The sequence below is a fragment of the Erpetoichthys calabaricus genome, chromosome 13 (assembly GCF_900747795.2).
Source record: "Erpetoichthys calabaricus chromosome 13, fErpCal1.3, whole genome shotgun sequence".
NCBI lineage: Eukaryota > Metazoa > Chordata > Cladistia > Polypteriformes > Polypteridae > Erpetoichthys > Erpetoichthys calabaricus.
In genome coordinates, this window is record NC_041406.2 from 65,911,274 (window position 1) to 65,931,606 (window position 20,333).

Genomic DNA, 20,333 nt, shown 5'->3' on the forward strand with positions numbered 1-20,333 from the left:
CCACTCATATGCCTGAACACACACAAAACAAGAGGAGCCATTCATTTTATCTTATAACCTGTTTTAATTTGTGAAGTTTGCAAAATACAGCGTCATTTGAACACATTGTTTTTTTCTGTAGATAAAATTGTATGGTCAGTCTTGACTAGGAATACAACACGTAATTATGAAACACCATTGCGAAAATTTGAAATGGTATACAGTAATCCCCCGCCTATCGTGGAAGTTACGTTCCAGACCACCCGAGATAGGTGAAAATCCGCAATATAGAAAGACCACATTTTTTTTTATAGCTTAAGCCTTAAAATACCCATCCCACACGCTTTAAACACATGTAAACTTATTAAAACACACTTTGTAAACACATATGATATGTGGATATCGGGCTAAGAATATGAGTAACATCGCTGTATTATAAAACATTTTAACATTTGAGACAGGATAAGAGCTGCTGTACAGGCTTTTAAATGATTGACACGCAGAGTGACAAGCTGAAAAACAAGCAGCACAGAGCCAAAACAAAGTCCACTTCTCCTTAGCGTGCATTCAGCTCTCCCCTTCCCAAGACGAAGTGGCAGGAGGGTAGCGTGCCTCCGGGGGAGGGGGAGAGGGGTTTGAGCGAAGCGATGGTGACCAGATCCGAGCACTTCTTCTTAGCATGCGTTCACACAAAAACCTCCCAACCCATTCCCCCCCCCCCCCCCATTCCTTCAGAATGCGCAACGCAAACAGAACAGGCATGCATCTAGATAGAAGCAGCACAAAGCCAGTAGCTGATCTGTCCACTTCTGCTTAGCGTTCGTTCAGCTCCAATCATCACAAGTGAGCTGCAGAGACGAGAAGTGGCAAAAGGACAGCTGCTGTACAGGCTTTTAAGTGATTGATGCAAAGCTCGACAAGCACAACACACAGCTGGCCAGCAGCAGCAGCAAGACACCAGCTGAACCGATCGCATCTCTTTAGTGTGCGTTCAGACACCCCCTTCACAACGCGAGCAGTGTTATAAGTGCCACAAGAAAGATATTTAACCACGCCTGGGGCAGGAAATAAAGGACAAATATTGTTTTTACAAAAGTTTTAAAGTAAGAATGAAAATAATGCATATGTAACAATTCCCATGAAAATAACAATCTCTTTAAATTGTTTATCCGGTAAACCAAACGAGGAGGTGGGCGAGCGAAGTGAGCAGGGGCGGAGCCCCTTAGTAATAATAACAGTATTAATAAATCCGCAATGTAGCGGGGGCGGGATAGCTAAACCGCGATAGAGCGGGGGATTACTGTATATATTTTTTATTTTTAAAAAACAAACTTTATTGACAAAAACATCAGTCAACTATACAACAACTTACACATTATATTGTTATATTATTATACATTATTATAAATTCATTTTCATGTTAAATATTTTTGGAAACACAACTGAACCCACAAACTTTCATAAAAAACAAACCACAGTTCTTCATTAATACAGTCACATAATATACTATTCACACACCATATGGTTTTAAACTTGCCAAGATTCTTTGTGAATTTGTAAAAATTAAAATCTATCAAAATGCAACTAACAGTATTTTAAAAACTACAATTGGATCTTGCACACCACCCCCTACAGTTTTATATTTTCTGGTTTTCCAAATAGCTAATTTATTTTGCCCCATAATAAAGTTTGCCAAATTTACATTGTCGACGTTTTTTCATCCTATTTTAAAACCGAACAGAAAGCCCACCCTAGTGTACATCATTCCCAATCCCCCAATAATATTGAAGTACAGTATACCAGATTTTTGATAATCACTCACCGTGTTTTCCTCTGGTTTACACTTTAGTTAAAAATGACACATAAATTGTATTTTCTTTACTCAAAAACAAGTACTTTAACTACAGGTAATTGAGCTTTATGTATAATAAATTCCAAAAAGAGAAGTTGATAAAAGGGTGCAGCAGAACATTAGGTGACAATATATGTTTTATAAACAATTACAATGGAATGCCCTATTGTGGGAATGCGTATCCAGAATAAAAAGCTGTCTTTTAACACAGCCCAAGGATTAACTGAACTGTCACTAAGCAGTATATTTGATGATTTAAGGATGAAATATTAAGGCTTAATAGTGTAAAATCCCACATGTGCCAGCCACTCTGTACCTTCTTTCATTCTTGTAGTGTTTTAAATAAGTAAGCGGATAGATAGAGGTGGATGTTGTTATAATTATAAAACATAGTATGTACAACTTTTAAGTGTTTCCAGTCTTAAATTTGTCTGAACGTAATGTAAATGCTCAGTGCTGCTAAAGGATGCTGAAACTCTGCCTGCTGCACATTTATAACAATCTGAACTGGTATTAACAGTAGATGGCTATACTTACTGTAGGTTGTCTTTTAGGATCAAGCATTATATAGTAAAGTAATAAAACTAAATATTAACTATTAGTAAAGTGATTTTGGCAAATATGGTAAATGTGTAACGTATGTAGTGTTAATGGAGGCAGGATTAACAGGTATTGGGGTATTACCTCACTTTACTAATAATGTACTTATGTATACTTACTTTATTTCAGTTTCTATACTGAATAACTTAAGTAATTTTATTAGTGAAAATTTAGAACACAAAGAAGTCGATTCATGAGACATTAAAAAAGAACACTGCAGAAAATGTTCTGAACAAAAAATAAAGTTGTAAATTTTACAACTATGGGGTGTGTCCAGTAGATTAATTGGAAGTGTTGAACATAAAATGTATTTTTTCCTAGTTGCCTACAACTTGTTATGCTGATATGTTAGATTTTAATGAAAAGTCACATCTCACCAGAAGTCAAATACATGTGGCCAATGTCTTTAAAGATTTGTTCAAATTGAAATTGTTCAAAAAATAATTTGAATAAACTGTATACTATAGACTGCTTCATGTAAGGTACATGTATTTTTTAGCAGAGGTACTATACTACTGAAATTACAGGTCTTATAATGAAAATACTGGTCACTGATACTAAATATTAAAACCTTTTGCTGTTAACTAAGTTTGGTAGAAATTATAGAAAAAAGCAAACTAATCTATAAAATATAACAGTTTAAACATTATTTAGCAGGATCTTATTTCTGTACAAACATAAAATAATTTTTGTTATAAAGCATAGCAAATATTGGTAGCATTAATAAACTGGAATATCTACAACAAAAATAATAATGGTAACAACAACAATAATAACATTATGATAAAGTTGATAATGATGATGAACTGGCCTCCCATCCAGGATTGGTTCTTATCTTACAAACAGTACTGTACAACCCCATGATCTCAAACTTGACAATAACAAAACTGGTAAGCACCAAATAACTTTGAAAACATTCTTAATGCAGTGTCTATTAGTAAGCGGCATTGCAAGTTTTTTTTTTTAATTTAATTTCTGATTTTACCTTTTAACAATCAAATTGCAGACACTTTGCTTAAGCTACTCCCCTGGCCTGAGAATAGGACATTAAAATGGATGGAAGAGGTCAGCATTAGAAGAGAAAGACAAAGCAACAGCAGTATTCTCCAGAAGCATAAAGTACCATAGTGTCGAGGAAGGAGCTAAGCAGCAAGCTGGTATCGGTCAGGCAAACGTTGGCTTGCCTGGAATTTTGCTGATTTGTTTTCTATAGCATTTATTTATTGTCAATTACATTTTATTACTGCTTCTTTAAGGACTGTGTATGCAGTATTTATGTGTAAATGTGGTTATTGCACAGTGTTTTGTATTTTATTTGTTGCTTTTAATTTTTGACTGAATGTTATTTTATGTTTTGTATTAACTAAGCTCTACTTCTAAATTTAAGTAATAATAATAATAATAATTCAGAAGTAGTTTGAAATTATAAATGAGAAGTACTCTATATAATTTAGATCTGGCATTCCTATAAGACCTTTAACTTTTGTGCTACACTTCAGTTTTACTTTACCTAAAAAGAATTATTATCTTATATAATTTCTTAAATGTTAACAAACAGTTAATAATTCATAAAATCTGTTAATTTGATAAACATATTTTATACATTACCAGTGTTTACTTTACTTTTTTAGTTATTTAAAATTCCACAAGACCTTTCATTCTCACTATTAATTAGGCACTTCTTCAAAGACAAAATGATAACATATAGTAGAATAAGAAAATGCAATATAATATAGCCTTTAAAAAAACATTTCATGAAAATAACAAAACGTGTGCTGAAGTTTATACACCATGTTTATTTTACCATATTTGAAATGTCAATGTTAAAAACTTTAATATAAATATACAAACGATATCTAAATAAACAAAAAATAAATACAAGTATACAATCTTTATAAAACTTCATAATGGGGTCCCTGTTTTTTCATCAAATCTTTGGGAGTCAAATGAATCTGGTTCAGCTTTAAATCTGGACATATTTAGCTAATTTAACTGAATATTTCATCATAATAATATAATATTCAATTGATTGTAAATAGCTAGAATTAAATGATATGTACACTTGTTATCTTTGATTTGTTACTTTACTTTGGTCATATACAAAATTGCATGCTAATAAATATGTGTTTCCAGATTAAATGTCATATTATTTAATGGTGTGCATCAGCAAATTAAGACTGACTAATGGTTTTCACTGAATAAAGTTTATAAACATTTAAAAAAAAATAAACCCAACATTTGGTAATGCCTACAAATCAATTCAGAAAGTTGTGACATTAAAATTACATTAATATGAGTTATTTAAATACTTAAATAAAGCCAGCTATTATTATTAGCAGTAGTATAAGCAGTAGATTAAATGTTGAGAAGCAAGCAGGTGTCATTTAAAATTGTTCAGAATCAGATGTCCTTGTGAACCTCAACAAGACTATGAAGATCTGAAATGGATGGATGGATAAATCATTTGTGCTGACAGACAAAAAACGATTTTTTCTCCTTTGATTCACATTCCCTTCCAGATTAATGTATAGTTATTACATTGTTGTTTTAGTTGTTCACAAAACACAATTTACTATTTTTGTTTAACTGGAATACAGTGTCCTAAATTATGGGAACAGAAATTCTATAAACATATTATAATATGATATCATTTATAATTTGGAATAATGTACAGTCCCCATCAGCACTAATTAAAGAACGATGTTTTATTAAATTCGATTATCGATTAAGTGTATTAAATATGACTATCATACTGCAGTATTTTATTTATTAGATATGTTCATGCAGTTTATAATTACCACTGTGCAGTCAGGTTGAGTGTCTAATGTCTAATGTATTTGATTTAATAAAAAGTGACAAAAAAAACAACAACTTTCCCCATGATATTGAATGCTTCTCTTCGAATGCAGATCTAATAAGCATACAGAGTTTCATTGAATAGTTTTAACCTTTATTCAACATTTAATTTGTTCTACTTTCTATAATGTGAATAAAGGTACACCTAAACTTCTATACTTGCTTCTTTGGAACTTTGAAATGTACATCATACAGTGTAATGTTTATAAAGTTAAATGTAAAACCATCCATTTTCCAACCTGCTGAATCCAAACACAGGGTCACGGGGGTCTGCTGGAGCCAATCCCAGCCAACACAGGGCACAAGGCAGGAACCAATCCTGGGCAGCGTGCCAACCCACCACAGGACACACACAAACGAGCCAATTTAGAATCGCCAATCCACCTAACCTGCATGTCTTTGGACTGTGGGAGGAAACCCACGCAGACACAAGGAGCACATGCAAACTCCACGCAGGGAGGACCCAGGAAACGAACCCAGGTCTTCTAACTGCGAGGCAGCAGCGCTACCACTGCGCCACCGTGCCGCCCAAATGTAAAACCTTACTGGAAAATTTTATATAGGTTACAAAAACACAGAAATGTGTCTATTGCAATTTTAGATTATTTTAATTAAAATTAAAGAAATACATTTCTACCAGGTAGAATACTGAATATTAAGCATGTTTTATGTCTGCTTAAATCACTATTGATTAATAATATTGATGTATAGCTTGGTCTAAGCAGTGACATTTGCATTCACATCTAATACATTCTGCAGATCATTATTTAAATGGAATGCAATGTTTACGTATTGTCTGATTTTGTCATTTCCTGTTCCTTGCAGAAGTGTCTCTCTGTCTTAAACGGCATAATTTTTTCTTAAAATGCGTGGAAATGCCAGTCCTGGATTAATGCATTCTGGTAACTTATTTTCTTTCTTTAACAGTTTATCTCTTTTTGCTATTGTTTGGGGCTACTTTCTAAGCTGAGTTTGCATGCACATAGGCAACAGACGTCAAAATATCAAAGAAAGTTTGTCCTGTTTGCTTTCAAATTTAATGACTAAATATAGAAGAGGGCAGCAAATGAAACTGAAGGTATATCTTTGTCAGACTTCTAATACAGCACCAAAAAAATAAAATAAAATACATTCTGATTAGTCAGTTTGGTAAGGAAAACAAGGTTTATTCTTGTAATCAATGCAGCTTACAAAGTGAGACTTATATATGAATGTGTATGAAAAGACAGTTGACTTAACCTTAAGCTAATTCATCAATGTTACTATTGCACTATGGGTATAAGAAGCTTTTATTTATTTAGAAAGGTGTAAGAAAACTATATATACAGTATCATTACCTTTATAATTTTACCCGTTAAATCAGCTAATCTATAATAAAAAATACAAATAGAAGTGATTTGTGTAAAAGAAATCTATTATTTTAAAAACACAAAAAAAATGCTTCTTATTATAATGTTTAACAAAAAGACAACTATAAAACTAATATTAAAAAAGTGTTTTATATATCAGAGCTGGTTTCTGCCTTGTACTGAATGTTACTGGGATAAGTTCTGATCCCTTTGACACTTAAGTAAAATAAGTGGGTTTGAAAATGGATAGATGTTTAGGTGAATAGATGGTTTCAGAGTTCATTTATAGTGAAAGCCCTTAACACTGTGATTGAAGCATTGTTTATTTTGTTCTGACTCTGTGCTTTCAGGTACCATATAAAGTAATCAGGTTCTATATATCATATAGCACTTTCTCTTTCACTCATCCTTTATGTGTTTTACAGATTTGGAAATTCTAGCAAAAATCTGCATTTCTGATTTATCAAATTAGACAGAAGATTACATGCATTTATGCACATTAGGGAAGCAATGTATGGCACTGCTTCCGCTGCCTCTAAGCTATTTATCTTTCTTTACAACTTAGCTACTTTAACCAGTTTTTTTATTTGTTTAATAGAGCACCTTTCTTAAAAAAAAAAATCTTGAAAAATCTAAAAATCTTTTTTTGTATTTTGTAAGTACACACGTTTAAGAGAGTTTCACAAAACATTTATGCTGCTAGAGCACAGGTATTAAATGATCATTCAACTTCCATTCTTTGAAACCAATGCAGTGTAAACCATCATAATCTTAATATTTTTTTCTTATTTGAAACAATTTGTACAATGATGACATAAATATGCATGCTTTGGGTAGTGAGAAAAGTTCTATATACATGTATAGAATTATTATTATTATTTCATGAGTGAATAGTAGTATGAGTGTAAGTGTGCCCTGTGATGGATTGGTGCCCTGCCCATTATTGATTCCTACAGGATAGGCACCCAACGTGAGGAGATCTAGGTCTGAAAAGAACTAATGTATATAAGATAGACAGACAGATTTTTTAGATTTTAAAACAAACTTTATTCAATCATCTAACAAAAGAATATAGAAATGTATTGACCAGATATACAATCAAAAGATTTTGAAAGGAAAAAATACAATATAGATAGATAGATAGATAGATAGATAGATAGATAGATAGATAGATAGATAGATAGATAGATAGATAGATAGATCTGTAAGGCACTATATGATATAAATAAGATAGATATTAAACAATGTATAGGAGTAAGACAGATACAAAAGATAGTAGAAGATAGAAAGATGTCTAGAGCTGAAAGGCACTATATAAGTAAGACAGACAGATCTTAAAGAAACTGTAAAAGATACTATAAGATAGATAGATCTAAAAGGTACTGTAAAAGCTAAATTGGTACAATTTAAATGACAGAAGCATTACAAATGTATACTATGATAAATTATAAGAAATAAATATAACATTTTTAATATTTTGGAATTTGGTTACTTCGTTATCTCAGCCAGATTGCATGTCTGCAAAAAAAAAAAAAAAAACTTACCCCAAACCCTGAAAAGCTTTTTTCCAATACAAAACCTGTCGCCGCATTTAATCATTATGGTCCAAGTGATATACCGGATTCGAAAAGAAAGAAAGAAAGAAAGAAAGAAAGAAAGAAAGAAAGAAAGAAAGAAAGAAAGAAAGAAAGAAAGAAAGAAAGAAAGAAAGACTATTTTAACATAAAGCCATACGTCTAGGGGAGGTCTGGGCTGACCCTGTTTTCTCTGTTTCTGGTGGGGCATATCCACAGGCTGACCACAGTGACTGTGCACGTTTTTCCCCGCTGCACTAAAAGTTTCCCCGTTGTCGCCCCTTGCTGTGTCTCATCCCTTGGAAAAAAAGAAAATTCGTAATATTATCATTATTGATAGGCTTCAGCTTCAATGCAAGTTGCTTATTCATACATGGCCCTGAACAGTCGTTTCGTTTTTCCTACGCTAGACAGGCATTTCTTTCTCGAGGATATCAATAGCAATGTTCTTAAGTATTCGTTTTGTTTCACCGTTAATAACTATAAGGTTTATGTTTTGAGGGACGCGTAGCATTCTGGGTACAGAAGGCGTGCGCATGTGTATGTGTGAGGCACGCTTCTCGAAGAAAGACTTTTCTAAGAAATCCAACCGTCTAGTCTAAGAATATTAAATCTTCAAAAAAAAGAAAAGAAAACGGGGGAGGGGTGTGCTTTAATGACATACTTTAAACGGCACTGGAGGACGAAGCGATACAACGTGCAGGTGGAAGTCTATTTCCCACTGTGGAACGGACGAAAAGCGTTTTGCCAGCTGTGGTGTAACTGGGGCGGGCATGGAGCAGGGTAGGCAGTGGGCGCAGGTAGGATGCTCGCAGTGTGCAGGACGTTTTAAAACCTGTAAAGGTAATATTCGTGCAATCTACCTTTCGGGAAAAAGGAAGGTCTAATTATAAATAATGCTGTTCACATTTACTTTATCTTCCTTTTTTCTTCCAACCTATAATAGATTCGCAGTGTGTATGTAACAGAGGGTTGTTGCAGTCAGTGTCATGTAAAAAAAAAGCGTTAAGAGTTCTTTCCAGTTCGGAATATTACAAGGACACTGCCCTGCTCTAAGTCGGTCCAAGTTAAACATCAACAGCCAGCAGTAGTTCCACACATCTGCAGCTCGGGGGCCTTGAACCCAGTCCTGGGAGTGCAGTACGCCGCGCCTTCGCATCAGTCCTATCAACGATATTCGCACCCGCGGCGTATTGCTCGGCTTCCACGCACACTGCGTCTTACAAGCAAAGTAAAACTCATCGGAGTGTGTTCGGTGTGCGCTTGTGTGTGTGTGTGTGTGTGTGAGGGAGAGAAAAAAACAGGAGGCGGTTTCCTTTGTTGTGCTGAGGAATGCGGAAATGTTGCTGCTCTGTGTCAAACTTCTCTGAAGGGGGTCAAGACACATTCAGCCAGCGTGGGAAAGGGAAGAAAACGAAGAAGAGAAAATAGATCGTGCCTTGCAGACAGTCTTCTGTCTTGGAGTAAAATATTAGGAAGAAGAAAGGGAAAGAAAATAACTGTAGTTTAAAGGGCTCATGTACAAATCTCGATCTCCCGAAAAAAAAAGTTGCATGTACACTGGTGTGCGTATATGTGGGAAATGAGTCCACCCCCCCTAATTTTTTGCTGATCTGCCTGAATTCCTGTCGCTGCTGCTGCTGCCGCTGCTGCTGCTAGTGGTGCTACTGGAGAATGAGGCTGGTCTTTTATACGGCACGTCTACCTGTGTGGCCCCGGACAGGGACTTCGGAGGAGGATCACTGAAGTATTCACAAAGTTCAGTTCAGAAAGCAAGATCTGCCTCACCGTGCACAAAGACAGAGGGAGAAAGAAAGCGATCTTACATCGGGATTGTCGCTTATAAAAATATCGATCAGGTAATTTGGGGATTATCCAACCACATGGTAGCTTGCCATTTCAGGAGTTTTATTAGTGGTTGTTTTTTAACGGTTTTTAAAAATATTTTCAAACATTTCTCATGTTGACTGTAGAAAGGTGCATGTAATGAACGTTTTCGATGCATTGATTACTTTTATATATAAACGTGTTCTGAGAGTAGTAACTGTAATAAGTGTAATTATTACCTTTAAATCGGTTCTTTTAAATTTAGTGTAAAATAGTGGTAATGAGGTTGTGTAGCATAACTCTGAGTTTACCTCGCTGTACATCATTACTAATCGGTCATCGCGGAGCTCCTGCACAATGGATTAGTATGGGCTACCACGTGTCGAAACTCCAGGTTAAAACAGTGCTGGGTATCTTCGGGAATACAGAGGCGACTAAAATTGAAGCAGGCGTGCGTGAGAGACACGCACACTCAATCTTCGCTAGTACATAAGGGAATATAGCGATGTTATAGATGATATACTGTAAATGAGCGCATATATGATCATATCCGTATATTCTCTTATTCAAATATTTTACGATTATGATGAGCCTATTTGCATAAGGGAATGTACAAGTATTATAAGACTGGAAACGAAGTGTTAATTTCGAGAAAGCAGACATCAGCGCTTCGCCTTTCTTTGCACAGACAATTACCGATGCCAATTATCAAATGTAGATTAGCAGTGCATTCATATTACTTGCGTTTGGGAAATGTTATAGATGATTATTATACATTTTTTCATCTGCGCCGGAGTGCAGTGTCTTTATGAGTTGTAAATTGTAAATTATATTTAACCACGCATGAGGCATAATTTAGGTACACCTGTGAAATGCATAAAGGAGCCTGGCTTTCACAGCTGTTGAGCTCCAAAAAGAGTATGCATTTGACTAACGTTTATAACTCTTTCGAATTAGATTAGATTAGATCAACTTTATTAATCCCTTGGGGAAATTCAGAATGTTCATGTAGTCATTTGTAAATGGGAATCCACAATCAAATACTTTAATAAAAATATTACCAGCAAATCAAAGTTTTAGTCTGAATGGAAAAATTAAATTTTAAAATACATTATTCAATGTACTGTTTTTAAAGTACCTTTTCAAATGTAAACATTAACCTTAAGTACTGCACCAGGACTCTAGACAACTGTTCCTGACAAAAATAAAACAGCATGAAATGTCTGAATTGTTATTGTATTTGTAGTCTATGAAAGTCCAAATGTGCTGTATAAAAAGAGGACTGGCTGAGTGATATTTTACTTTCAAGTATTTTATAGAATGACATTAATCAATTTCTGGTAACTTGAAAAGAAATTCCAGTAAAACACATGCATAGGCATACATTATATTTTTGTTTCTTGTAACCCTACTTAAGATAAAGCTTAGGATAAGAGGGTTTGAAAATCAATGGATGGATGTTGAGAAGTTCACACTTCCATTTTCTGATGCCACTGTTCCCATTACAGTCAAGGGAGGAACTAACTCTTCAACCCTGGACTGAGCAGCAGTTCTTTGGATAGTATTAGGATAATTTAAAGTGGACATATGTATACTATATCATTGGGATATTACAGGAAAATATCTGCCTGGAACAAGCCCACATGTTTCCACCAGGCGCTCCGGTTTCCTTCCACAGTCCAAAGACATGAAGGTTAGGTGGATTGGCGATTCTGAAATTGGCCCTAGTGTGTGCTTGGTGTGGGGGTGTGTTTGTGTGTGTCCTGCGGTGGGTTGGCACCCTGCCCGGGATTGGTTCCTGCCTTTTGCCCTGTGTTGGCTGGGATTGGCTCCAGCAGACCCCCGTGACCCTGTGTTCGGATTCAGCAGGTTGGATAATGGATGGATGGAACAAGCCCACATTAACACAAAAAGAATGTGTTGACTCTACAAAGAGGGTTATTGACATCAGATCATAGAGCTTTGAGGCAGAAGTGTAAAACTATTGTGCCCCCATGCCAACAGTTACATAATATTACTTAATGCCAAAATCCACCTATTAATGTCATATGAAGATGCCATTTTTTCAGTTCTCATGAAGGACATAGATCTTCAGGGTCAACTATGAATGTTAAGTTTATGTCATCCTTAAAATTTAATTTGGCTAATTGAAATAAGTTATTTCTTCTAGAATAACTATTGATCAACCATCCATCCCATCTAATTTGCCAAATCATCTGCCAGACTTTTGTATGCAGGCAGCTGCAGTATTAAACAAAAAGTATTTAATACTTTCAAAATGTGTTTGATACAGGTAAACACAGGATTAAGTTTAAAGCTAGATGCCATTGACATCAAAGTTAACTTAAACAATGAGATTTCTAATTGGTAAATCAGCCACAGACAAAGAGTATATTTAAGAGGAAAATGTGGTGTATGTCCTTGGACTGTTGCGTTTACTAAATTACACTAATAGTATTGATTGTGGTAAACTTAGTAATTTGTATAATTTGCACATGGCACCAAAATTGGAGAGATGGCAGATATTAAAGAAACATAAAAAAAAACATAAAAAGTGCGAAGTGCTACATTCAGGCAAAAGAAGCTGTTCATTATAAATACAAGATGGCTGATGCTGTCTTACACTAACCAGTCTTTGCAAATAACTCAGCAATTCAGATTGATGCAATATTTTAATTGTCTAGGAAGCATGCTTAAGAAATTTAAAATGCAAATAAAATGTAAAGTGATATTGTAAAAACTTGAAAATAAATTAGGAAATGTTATTCTCAGACTGTGTAATGTGCTAGTGACACCACATCTGAGTACAGTGTGCAGTTTTGGTCACAGCATTACAAAATAGACATTGCAGGTCTGCAGGCTTTACAGAGGTAAGAAACCAAGTGCACTGTGGCACTAAAAGACATGTTCAGTTCAAATAAGATAAGGGATTTACACATTTTTAGTCGTCAGTAGAGTGGACTTTGTGTGGATCTAATGTAGGTCTTCAGAATTCTCACAAGCATCGATAAAGTTGATCCAAAATGATTATTTCACGTTAATGCCTAATGTCATACACAAGGACATTGGTTGAAATTTACGACGAAAATTAAAATAAAACAGTTCTTTACACAAAAGAGTCCTGGGAATCTAGAACAAACTACCAAGCTATGTACAGTGTTTAAGTAGATACCTTGACAACTTGTAACAAGTACAGTATCTGGATGAGATATTGAGACAACTTAACTATAAGTTAATCAAGTGAGTGCGATAGACTGAATGGGCTTCTTTTGTTAGTCATATCTCTTAGGTCCTTATCCGTCATTTTTCTAGAATCACTTTTGCCATTACCTTATTATGGAGAGCCCTTCCTGACAACATCAATTACAAGACAGGGGCCAAATGCGGATGGGACACAAAAAGAATGTACCTACTCTACAAAGAGGGTTATTGACACCAGTCTTTTGAAAGGTACACTAATGCACCTACCCATATTCAAACTGGACAATTTCCAACCACCATTTATCCTATCATGGCATGTCTTTAAGACTTGGGAGTAAATTAAAAATACTAGGAGGTAACTCAGGCAGTGAGGATATACAAAATCTGCACAAAACAATTTTCAGTCCCCGGTACAATGAGGCAGTAACACAAGTGTACTGCTGTGCACTTCAGCCATTAATCCAGTGCTCATTAGGAAAATACCATACTTGGAAAAGATCCAGTATTTTTTGATTTGATTTTATATTTCAGATGGCCTAAAAGTTTCTGGGAATTCCCCCAAAAGACTTTTGCTAGTGATAAGAATGTGTGATTTGACCTTGTAACCCATTGCAATCACAAGCCACACTAGCACAAATATTTTGAAAATATTAAAGAGAGCTTTGCTGTGCTATAATTCATAAATTGATTGAAACACTGCAGTGAAGTTGTGCATGCAAAATAAGAAAATGTCATCCAACTTAGCAGATTTGTTTTACAGATTCTTTAACAGAACAATTCAGCTATCTATTATATTAAATTTTATGGTAAAGGTCTTATTGTCTTGATAGGAATCTAATAAAGGCTCAACTATAGTAGATGGAATATGCACCGTATCCGTTTTCATGTGGCATAACACAACATGTAACTTTTGATGGCATAGATTAACCAGCCTCAGTATTATTAAGAAAAATGTGAAGAGAAGCAAAAAGGAAAAAGACCCACCCTTTGCATTACATAGCCCCTAAAGCAATCAGAGAATCATAATCAAAGGAAAGTAAATATAACTTTAATCTAACTAAATACATTATTGAAAAAATGTGGTATTTTTTTTCTTTGACTGTGGAAATTAACTAATGAGGCCTATTACTATCCAAGTCAAACCACATAGGGTTTTCTTGGCAGCTTTGTCGTACTATGCTTAGATTCATCTGTCTACCTAATGAATTCATTTTCTGAACCTACCTTTTCTGATACAAAAGCCAAACTCTAACATGTAGTATAAAGTACAAGATAGGAGCCAACAATGAGGTGGGCACCCATTCGTTATAGGGTACTCAGTCACAGTGTGCTAATTTAGAGACACATGTTAGCCCAGCATAGACATGTTTGGCATATGAGAATACACTGGGGTAACAAGATCAAAGAATGTGACAAATTTGAAATTTGAAGCCATGCACTTCAATTTGTGTGTCATCAGCAGTAACCACTGTGCTGTCCAACCACTGGTCAATTAAGTGTAAACTATTTTAAAGTTATGTAACTAAGAAAACTGTATAATTTGTTTCCAAATTATTCTTTTTATTCTATTTTAACAGATGCTCAAAGGAAACATACAGCTGTCCTGATGCTTTCAAAGTGACATATCCTGGGCCCTGACAGGGAGTGAAGCCGGCTCCGTAGCACAAACGAAAGGAATGTTTAATAAGATGGATAAGGAAAGTTTGACACCACAGTATGAGCCTGTGGCCGAGATTGGGGAAGGTGCTTATGGAAAAGTATATAAAGCAAGAGACTTGAATAATGGGGGTCGCTTTGTGGCGCTAAAAAGGGTTCGTGTTCTAACAGGAGAGGAAGGGATGCCAATCTCCACAATCCGTGAGGTGGCAGTACTGAGGCAGTTGGAGTCTTTTGAACATCCAAATGTTGTCAGGTAAGAAGACATCTAGTGACAGTTAATTCTATTTAGTTCAGCATTGCAAGTGTTGAGCATTTCATTATTGTGATATGGGCAATAGTGCTGATACCCCAGGTCTAACATCAAAGAAGAGAAGAACAGATTAGATCCATCACATAAACTTTAAAATTTACATGTAATGAAAAGAACATTTATGCATCCAGTCCAATTTAGGGTTGCATGGACAAGAACCTTCAACATGATTTTATTACCAGTAGCCACTACACTTAAAAACAGGTAGTCCACATGACGCTAAGCATGTTTGGGCCTGAACAGTACTTGGATTGGAGACCAACCAGGAAAACTTGAGTTGCTGCTGTAAGAGGTGTTGGTGAGGCCAGCAGGTGGGGTTATGCTGTGCTGTGTGTGGATCCAATCCCCCATTGCAGTGGCAGAGACAGGTAAGATGTAAAACCAATGTCCTGACTCTCTGTGGTCATAAAAGATCCTTGGGCATATTTCAAAGAGTAGAGTTTAATTCGATGTCCAGGCTAAATTGTCCATCATGGCCTCATCTGTTCTTTCCCCCAATCATCTCCTGTCTCTATTTGTCTCTCTCTCTCACCTCTTCTCCAACTAATTGCTAATGTGTGGCACAAGGGGTACACTGCACATTGGTGGTGGTTGAACTGCCACCCCACTATCTATGTAAAGTGCAATGAGTAGCTAGAAAAACACTTAAATGTAATTGACAAAGTACTGTATTCAGTTGAAATGTGCAAACTAAATAATGTATGATTTATTGAACTTATGACTGCCAACTAACAGACAATGATCAGTATATTAAAGACAGTCAATTGGATGTTTGGGTATTTATAGTGGTGAAGCAGATTATAAGTCCAATGAATGGCAACTATGGGGAGTCTATCAAGTTCTGAGCTCACTTTTTCCAAAATAGGGCTATAGGGAGTTGGAGCCTATCTGTAATGGATGCAAGGCAACAGATATTACTGAACCACTAACGGCACACTGCACGATAACACTTGCATTCATAGTTTTCATACTCTCTCTGTACGTTTAGCATTCGTTTGCTCAGAGGTTGATGCATTTGCTGCTTCCTGAGCAGCTCTTCTTTTCTCCAACCTATCGGCCTGCTTCTTCTCTTCTTTATTCGGCATCTTTTCGCGTTAAAACTGATTAAGTCAGTGTTTGTGTTGCAATTACTTAGTACGTTTTCCTTAATTTTTCACTTAAGCTGGCACTTAAGTCTTCAATCTGCCACAAGAATGATTTAAGATATGAAGAGGTAGGGGAAGTGATGGCAAAGGTGGTAGGGATGAGAACGGTACCCATACACATGCGCCGCACAGCCGCCCTGCTGCCCACTGCTGAGAGTTGATTCAACAATAAAATAAAATAAAAATAAAAACAGGAATAACCTTGGAGGTCAATCATCACAAGGTAGTAGTAGATAGACGTCATGTAGTATATGTGTACCGAATTTTAGGTCCATAGGTCAAACGGTTTGTGAGCTACAGGTGATTTAAAATCCTGGACAGACAAATGAACAGCCACGGTAGCGTATAATATATAAAGCTGGAAGAAGAGTTAGTCAAACGGCATACTTACTTTTGAAATTAAACTCTATATTTTAAAAGGCAATTAAATAAATAAATAATCACCAATGCACCCTTTATAGATCAGTGGTACTGATGTTCAAATAGTAATAAGTGATTAGCTACAATTTAATAGAAAATGAGTAATTTGAAGAAATGTTGAGATGCATTATGTTCAAAACCTCTAATCACCTAATAAAAAGTAACATGACATTTTCAAAGCCATTTACTTCAATTTAAGATTGTAGGGGCCAAAGTCTATCACAGACAACAACAGGCATCCAAATCTTTAAATGTTCTTCATTATTTTAAAGTACATTTTGAACATCAACAAAATAAATAAGTTAGAATTTTTCTCTTCATAAGACTCACGGAGTAGCATAATTCTTCACATTTCAGTGGATTCATTTGTGTAAAAGTGTAGCTGAAATGAAATCTGGGTACCCCTGTAGGCATCATGTAAATTGAAAATGCAAGTTTGAAGCAGAGTGCTGTGTGGTAACTAACTTGGCTCATGACGTTCAGTTTTTTACAGAGTGAGTTTTTTTTTTTTTTGCCAAACAGCCAAAGCTTGGTCTAGCACATTTAAATTGTAAAGATTGTTACTTTGATTGTGGGCATTTAAAAGATGAAATGCATTAGACAAGAATGCCATCTATGAAAATTGCTAACTCATGCATTTCATATGAAAATGGGAGTTTAAATAAATATTCACTTATCTATAGAACTTTAGGCACAGCTATGAGGACCCCAGGGTGAGAACCTCTGTAATACAGCCTTCCTTGTTCTTCACACAGTGTGTTGCACTTGACGGCATCTAATTCTTGTGTAGTTTAATCCAAGTAGCAACGGAAAAAAAGAAAAACACTGAAGTAAAATGCTACTAAATGATTACTTCCTGTTAAAAAATCTATGCATAGAAGATGTTAAAGGTGCCAACATTCACAACAAAAGCATTTCAAGTTTTTGTTCATGTTCATAGAGAATTATTTCATTTGTTTTTTTTTTCTTTTCTTATTTTTCTGTATTTACAGAGAATCAACGATAGTAAATAAAATCTCTGTTCAAACGTTAATTATTAAGTTTGGCTCTTTGGTGACAAATAATGGACTATTAGTATCAGGTTTCGGTCATGCAGTAAAGCATAACAAACAACCCTAAGAAGTCTGCCCAGGATTTGTTAGAGTTGGTAGATGTTCTGAAATGATCGATAACTACTGCACAATTTACCGTGAGAAAACTAAAGGAAGTTTTAGCCTTATTTTAATGTAGCCAAATCTCACAAGTGAATTTAGGGCTTTGTTGGAAGTGACACAGATGGATAATGGGGAAAGGGGGTTTAAAATCACCTCTGGGGTTAAAAAATAAAGATAGGCCTGGATTTGAGAAAAATGTTTTGCTAGAACTCTAAATGGTAGATGAAAAAGCGAGACAGAGACAAATGGTGGGTGAAAAAGTGGTACTCTTCGTGAAAGGCCTTTTGAGCCAGGCTGAGAATGGCAGCAGGGTTTTATTTAGTGTCTGTTCATATTATAGGTTGTGTTTTCTGTTTTGGTTATTTACCATAAGTGTTATAGTTTTCATACTTTTGGCCTCCTTGGCATTATAGGGTAGATGCAAGTGTGTTATGTAGATTATACTGTACATTTATAGTGCAGATCCTGGATTTCTCTTGCTAGAGACGCTCATTTACACACCAACACTGATTTAATAAATGGATTATTTAGAGTCACCAATCAGTCCAACATGCATATCCATATTATGTTGAAGGAAGATGGAAAGCAGGGTGAAAACCTGAATGAACATAGAAAAAACATACAAATTTCAAAAAGTGCATTGACCAGATTAAGATTTAACCCCAGGTCCCAAAATCCTGGCCCTTGACAATATCACACATCTTGCCTTCAACTAATCAAATATTTAGCTGTAGAAACATTCTTATTGTTAAGCCTTTGCAGTAGTAATAATGTTATATAAATACGTTTTCATAGACGGGTAATTACATAACCATAATCTGTTTCACGTATATTCTTTATTTTTTCTATTAGCAAAATCAAACTGTTTTATATATATACACTAGTCATTTAGCCCGTTACAATAACGGGAGCTAGAACAGTAGTGCATAAACATTAGTAGGAACAGTCTATATTAAATGGCAAGGGACTTTGACCTCATTCTTTTTGTTGGTCGTATTTTTCTTTCTTTCAGCCTTTATTTTGTTGATGTTTACTTGCTGAGCTGACCGTTCTTCATGGGTTCTTTAATTTTCTGTGACAGTAATACTGTCTTGTACGGCCGCTGGCTTGTACGTCCGTAATATACCTTTAATTTTCTCTGGCGGTAATACAGGCGTGCACGTCGGTAATATGCCTTTAATCTCCTCTGACAGTAATACTGGCTTGTATGTGGCTGTAATATGAGTCACTGTATTGTGTACCATTAATTTCCTCTCGCAGTAATACTGGTTTGTATTTCCGTAAAACGCTTGTAACTTTCTCTAACAGTAATATCGCACATCACACCGTGCCCCGCGCATGCGCACTTCACCAGACGACACACACACACGGACACCTGGACACACACAGGGATTTTATTAAAGAGGATAGGGAACTGTGTATGAAATACTAGGACTCCGTAGAATAACATTTGGGAAATACCACATAAATCAACAGCAAAGTTTGCAATTTTAAATTAGTTAAACAAGTCTGCATTTGTTATTTATCTGGCTGATGTCTTTACTCTAGGCTACTTACAAGACTGCGATACTTTGCATTTCCTTACATACATTTTACATTTTTTCATTTCTAGTAGGGGATGAAGTTTTCTAATGGGAGCTGAAATTTTCAACCTCATGTATTTGATGGATTACATGTTTTAGGAATTTCTGAATATGATTTCACTATTTCTTTCTGATGCCTGTGTTTATGTGTAAATCTGTGACATATTTAATCTGTGCAGAAATACATGAATCACTAATAGATTTGGCATGTTAAAAATTATTTGATTTTGACTAAAATCTATTATGGAGAATATATTTTAATGAATAGAGTATCCACCTTTTTAAATAATGTTAGCTTAAAACTTCCCTTTAAAAAGTGTTAAAAATAAATATGATACATTTTATAGATTTGATAAATTATAGATTTTTGTAAATGGTTTTAGTTTTTTGATGTTACCCACTGTTTTCCAGAAAAGCTTGGACAGTGTGGAAAATGCTAATAAAAACAAAAAGGAGTAATATGTATATTCTGTTTCCCCTGTACCATATTAAAAACACTATAACAATACATTATTTGATGTTTTACGTTGTGAGTAGTGATGAGCAAACTCAGTAGAGTTCACTTTGCTGTGAGTTTGGTGAAATTATGTAAATGTTTGCGAACTTCACCAACCTTAATGGGGAAGGAGGAACTGAGCTAGTTTTGAAGGGGTATAATGATGCAGTGGTCTTTTACGTGTCCCTCAGGACTTTGACAACTATGCTGGACTGATTATGGTGGCGAAATATGTAATCTGAGATTTTGGGCAACAGTGCTGACCACTGCACCACTGTGCATCAAACAACAAAAGATGCAGACGGAATGAATATCACTGCATGCATAA

At 35.3% G+C, this 20,333-nt stretch overlaps 1 protein-coding gene across 2 annotated transcripts in view; it reads left to right on the top strand.

Annotated features, from left to right (window-relative positions):
* The first annotated feature begins 5,937 nt into the window (after positions 1-5,937).
* The window catches only part of cdk6 (cyclin-dependent kinase 6), a 195,291-nt gene continuing 180,895 nt past the window's right edge, over positions 5,938-20,333 (top strand). The window contains exons 1-2 of one of the 2 annotated variants that reach the window (XM_051935520.1): positions 5,938-6,189; positions 14,816-15,150. In XM_051935520.1, the coding sequence (XP_051791480.1) occupies positions 14,915-15,150 (236 nt within the window). In that variant the 5' untranslated portion in view covers positions 5,938-6,189; positions 14,816-14,914. Of the gene's footprint in view, positions 6,190-8,585; positions 10,070-14,815; positions 15,151-20,333 lie in introns of those variants that run through there. The other variant, XM_028817095.2, reaches the window with a different exon arrangement.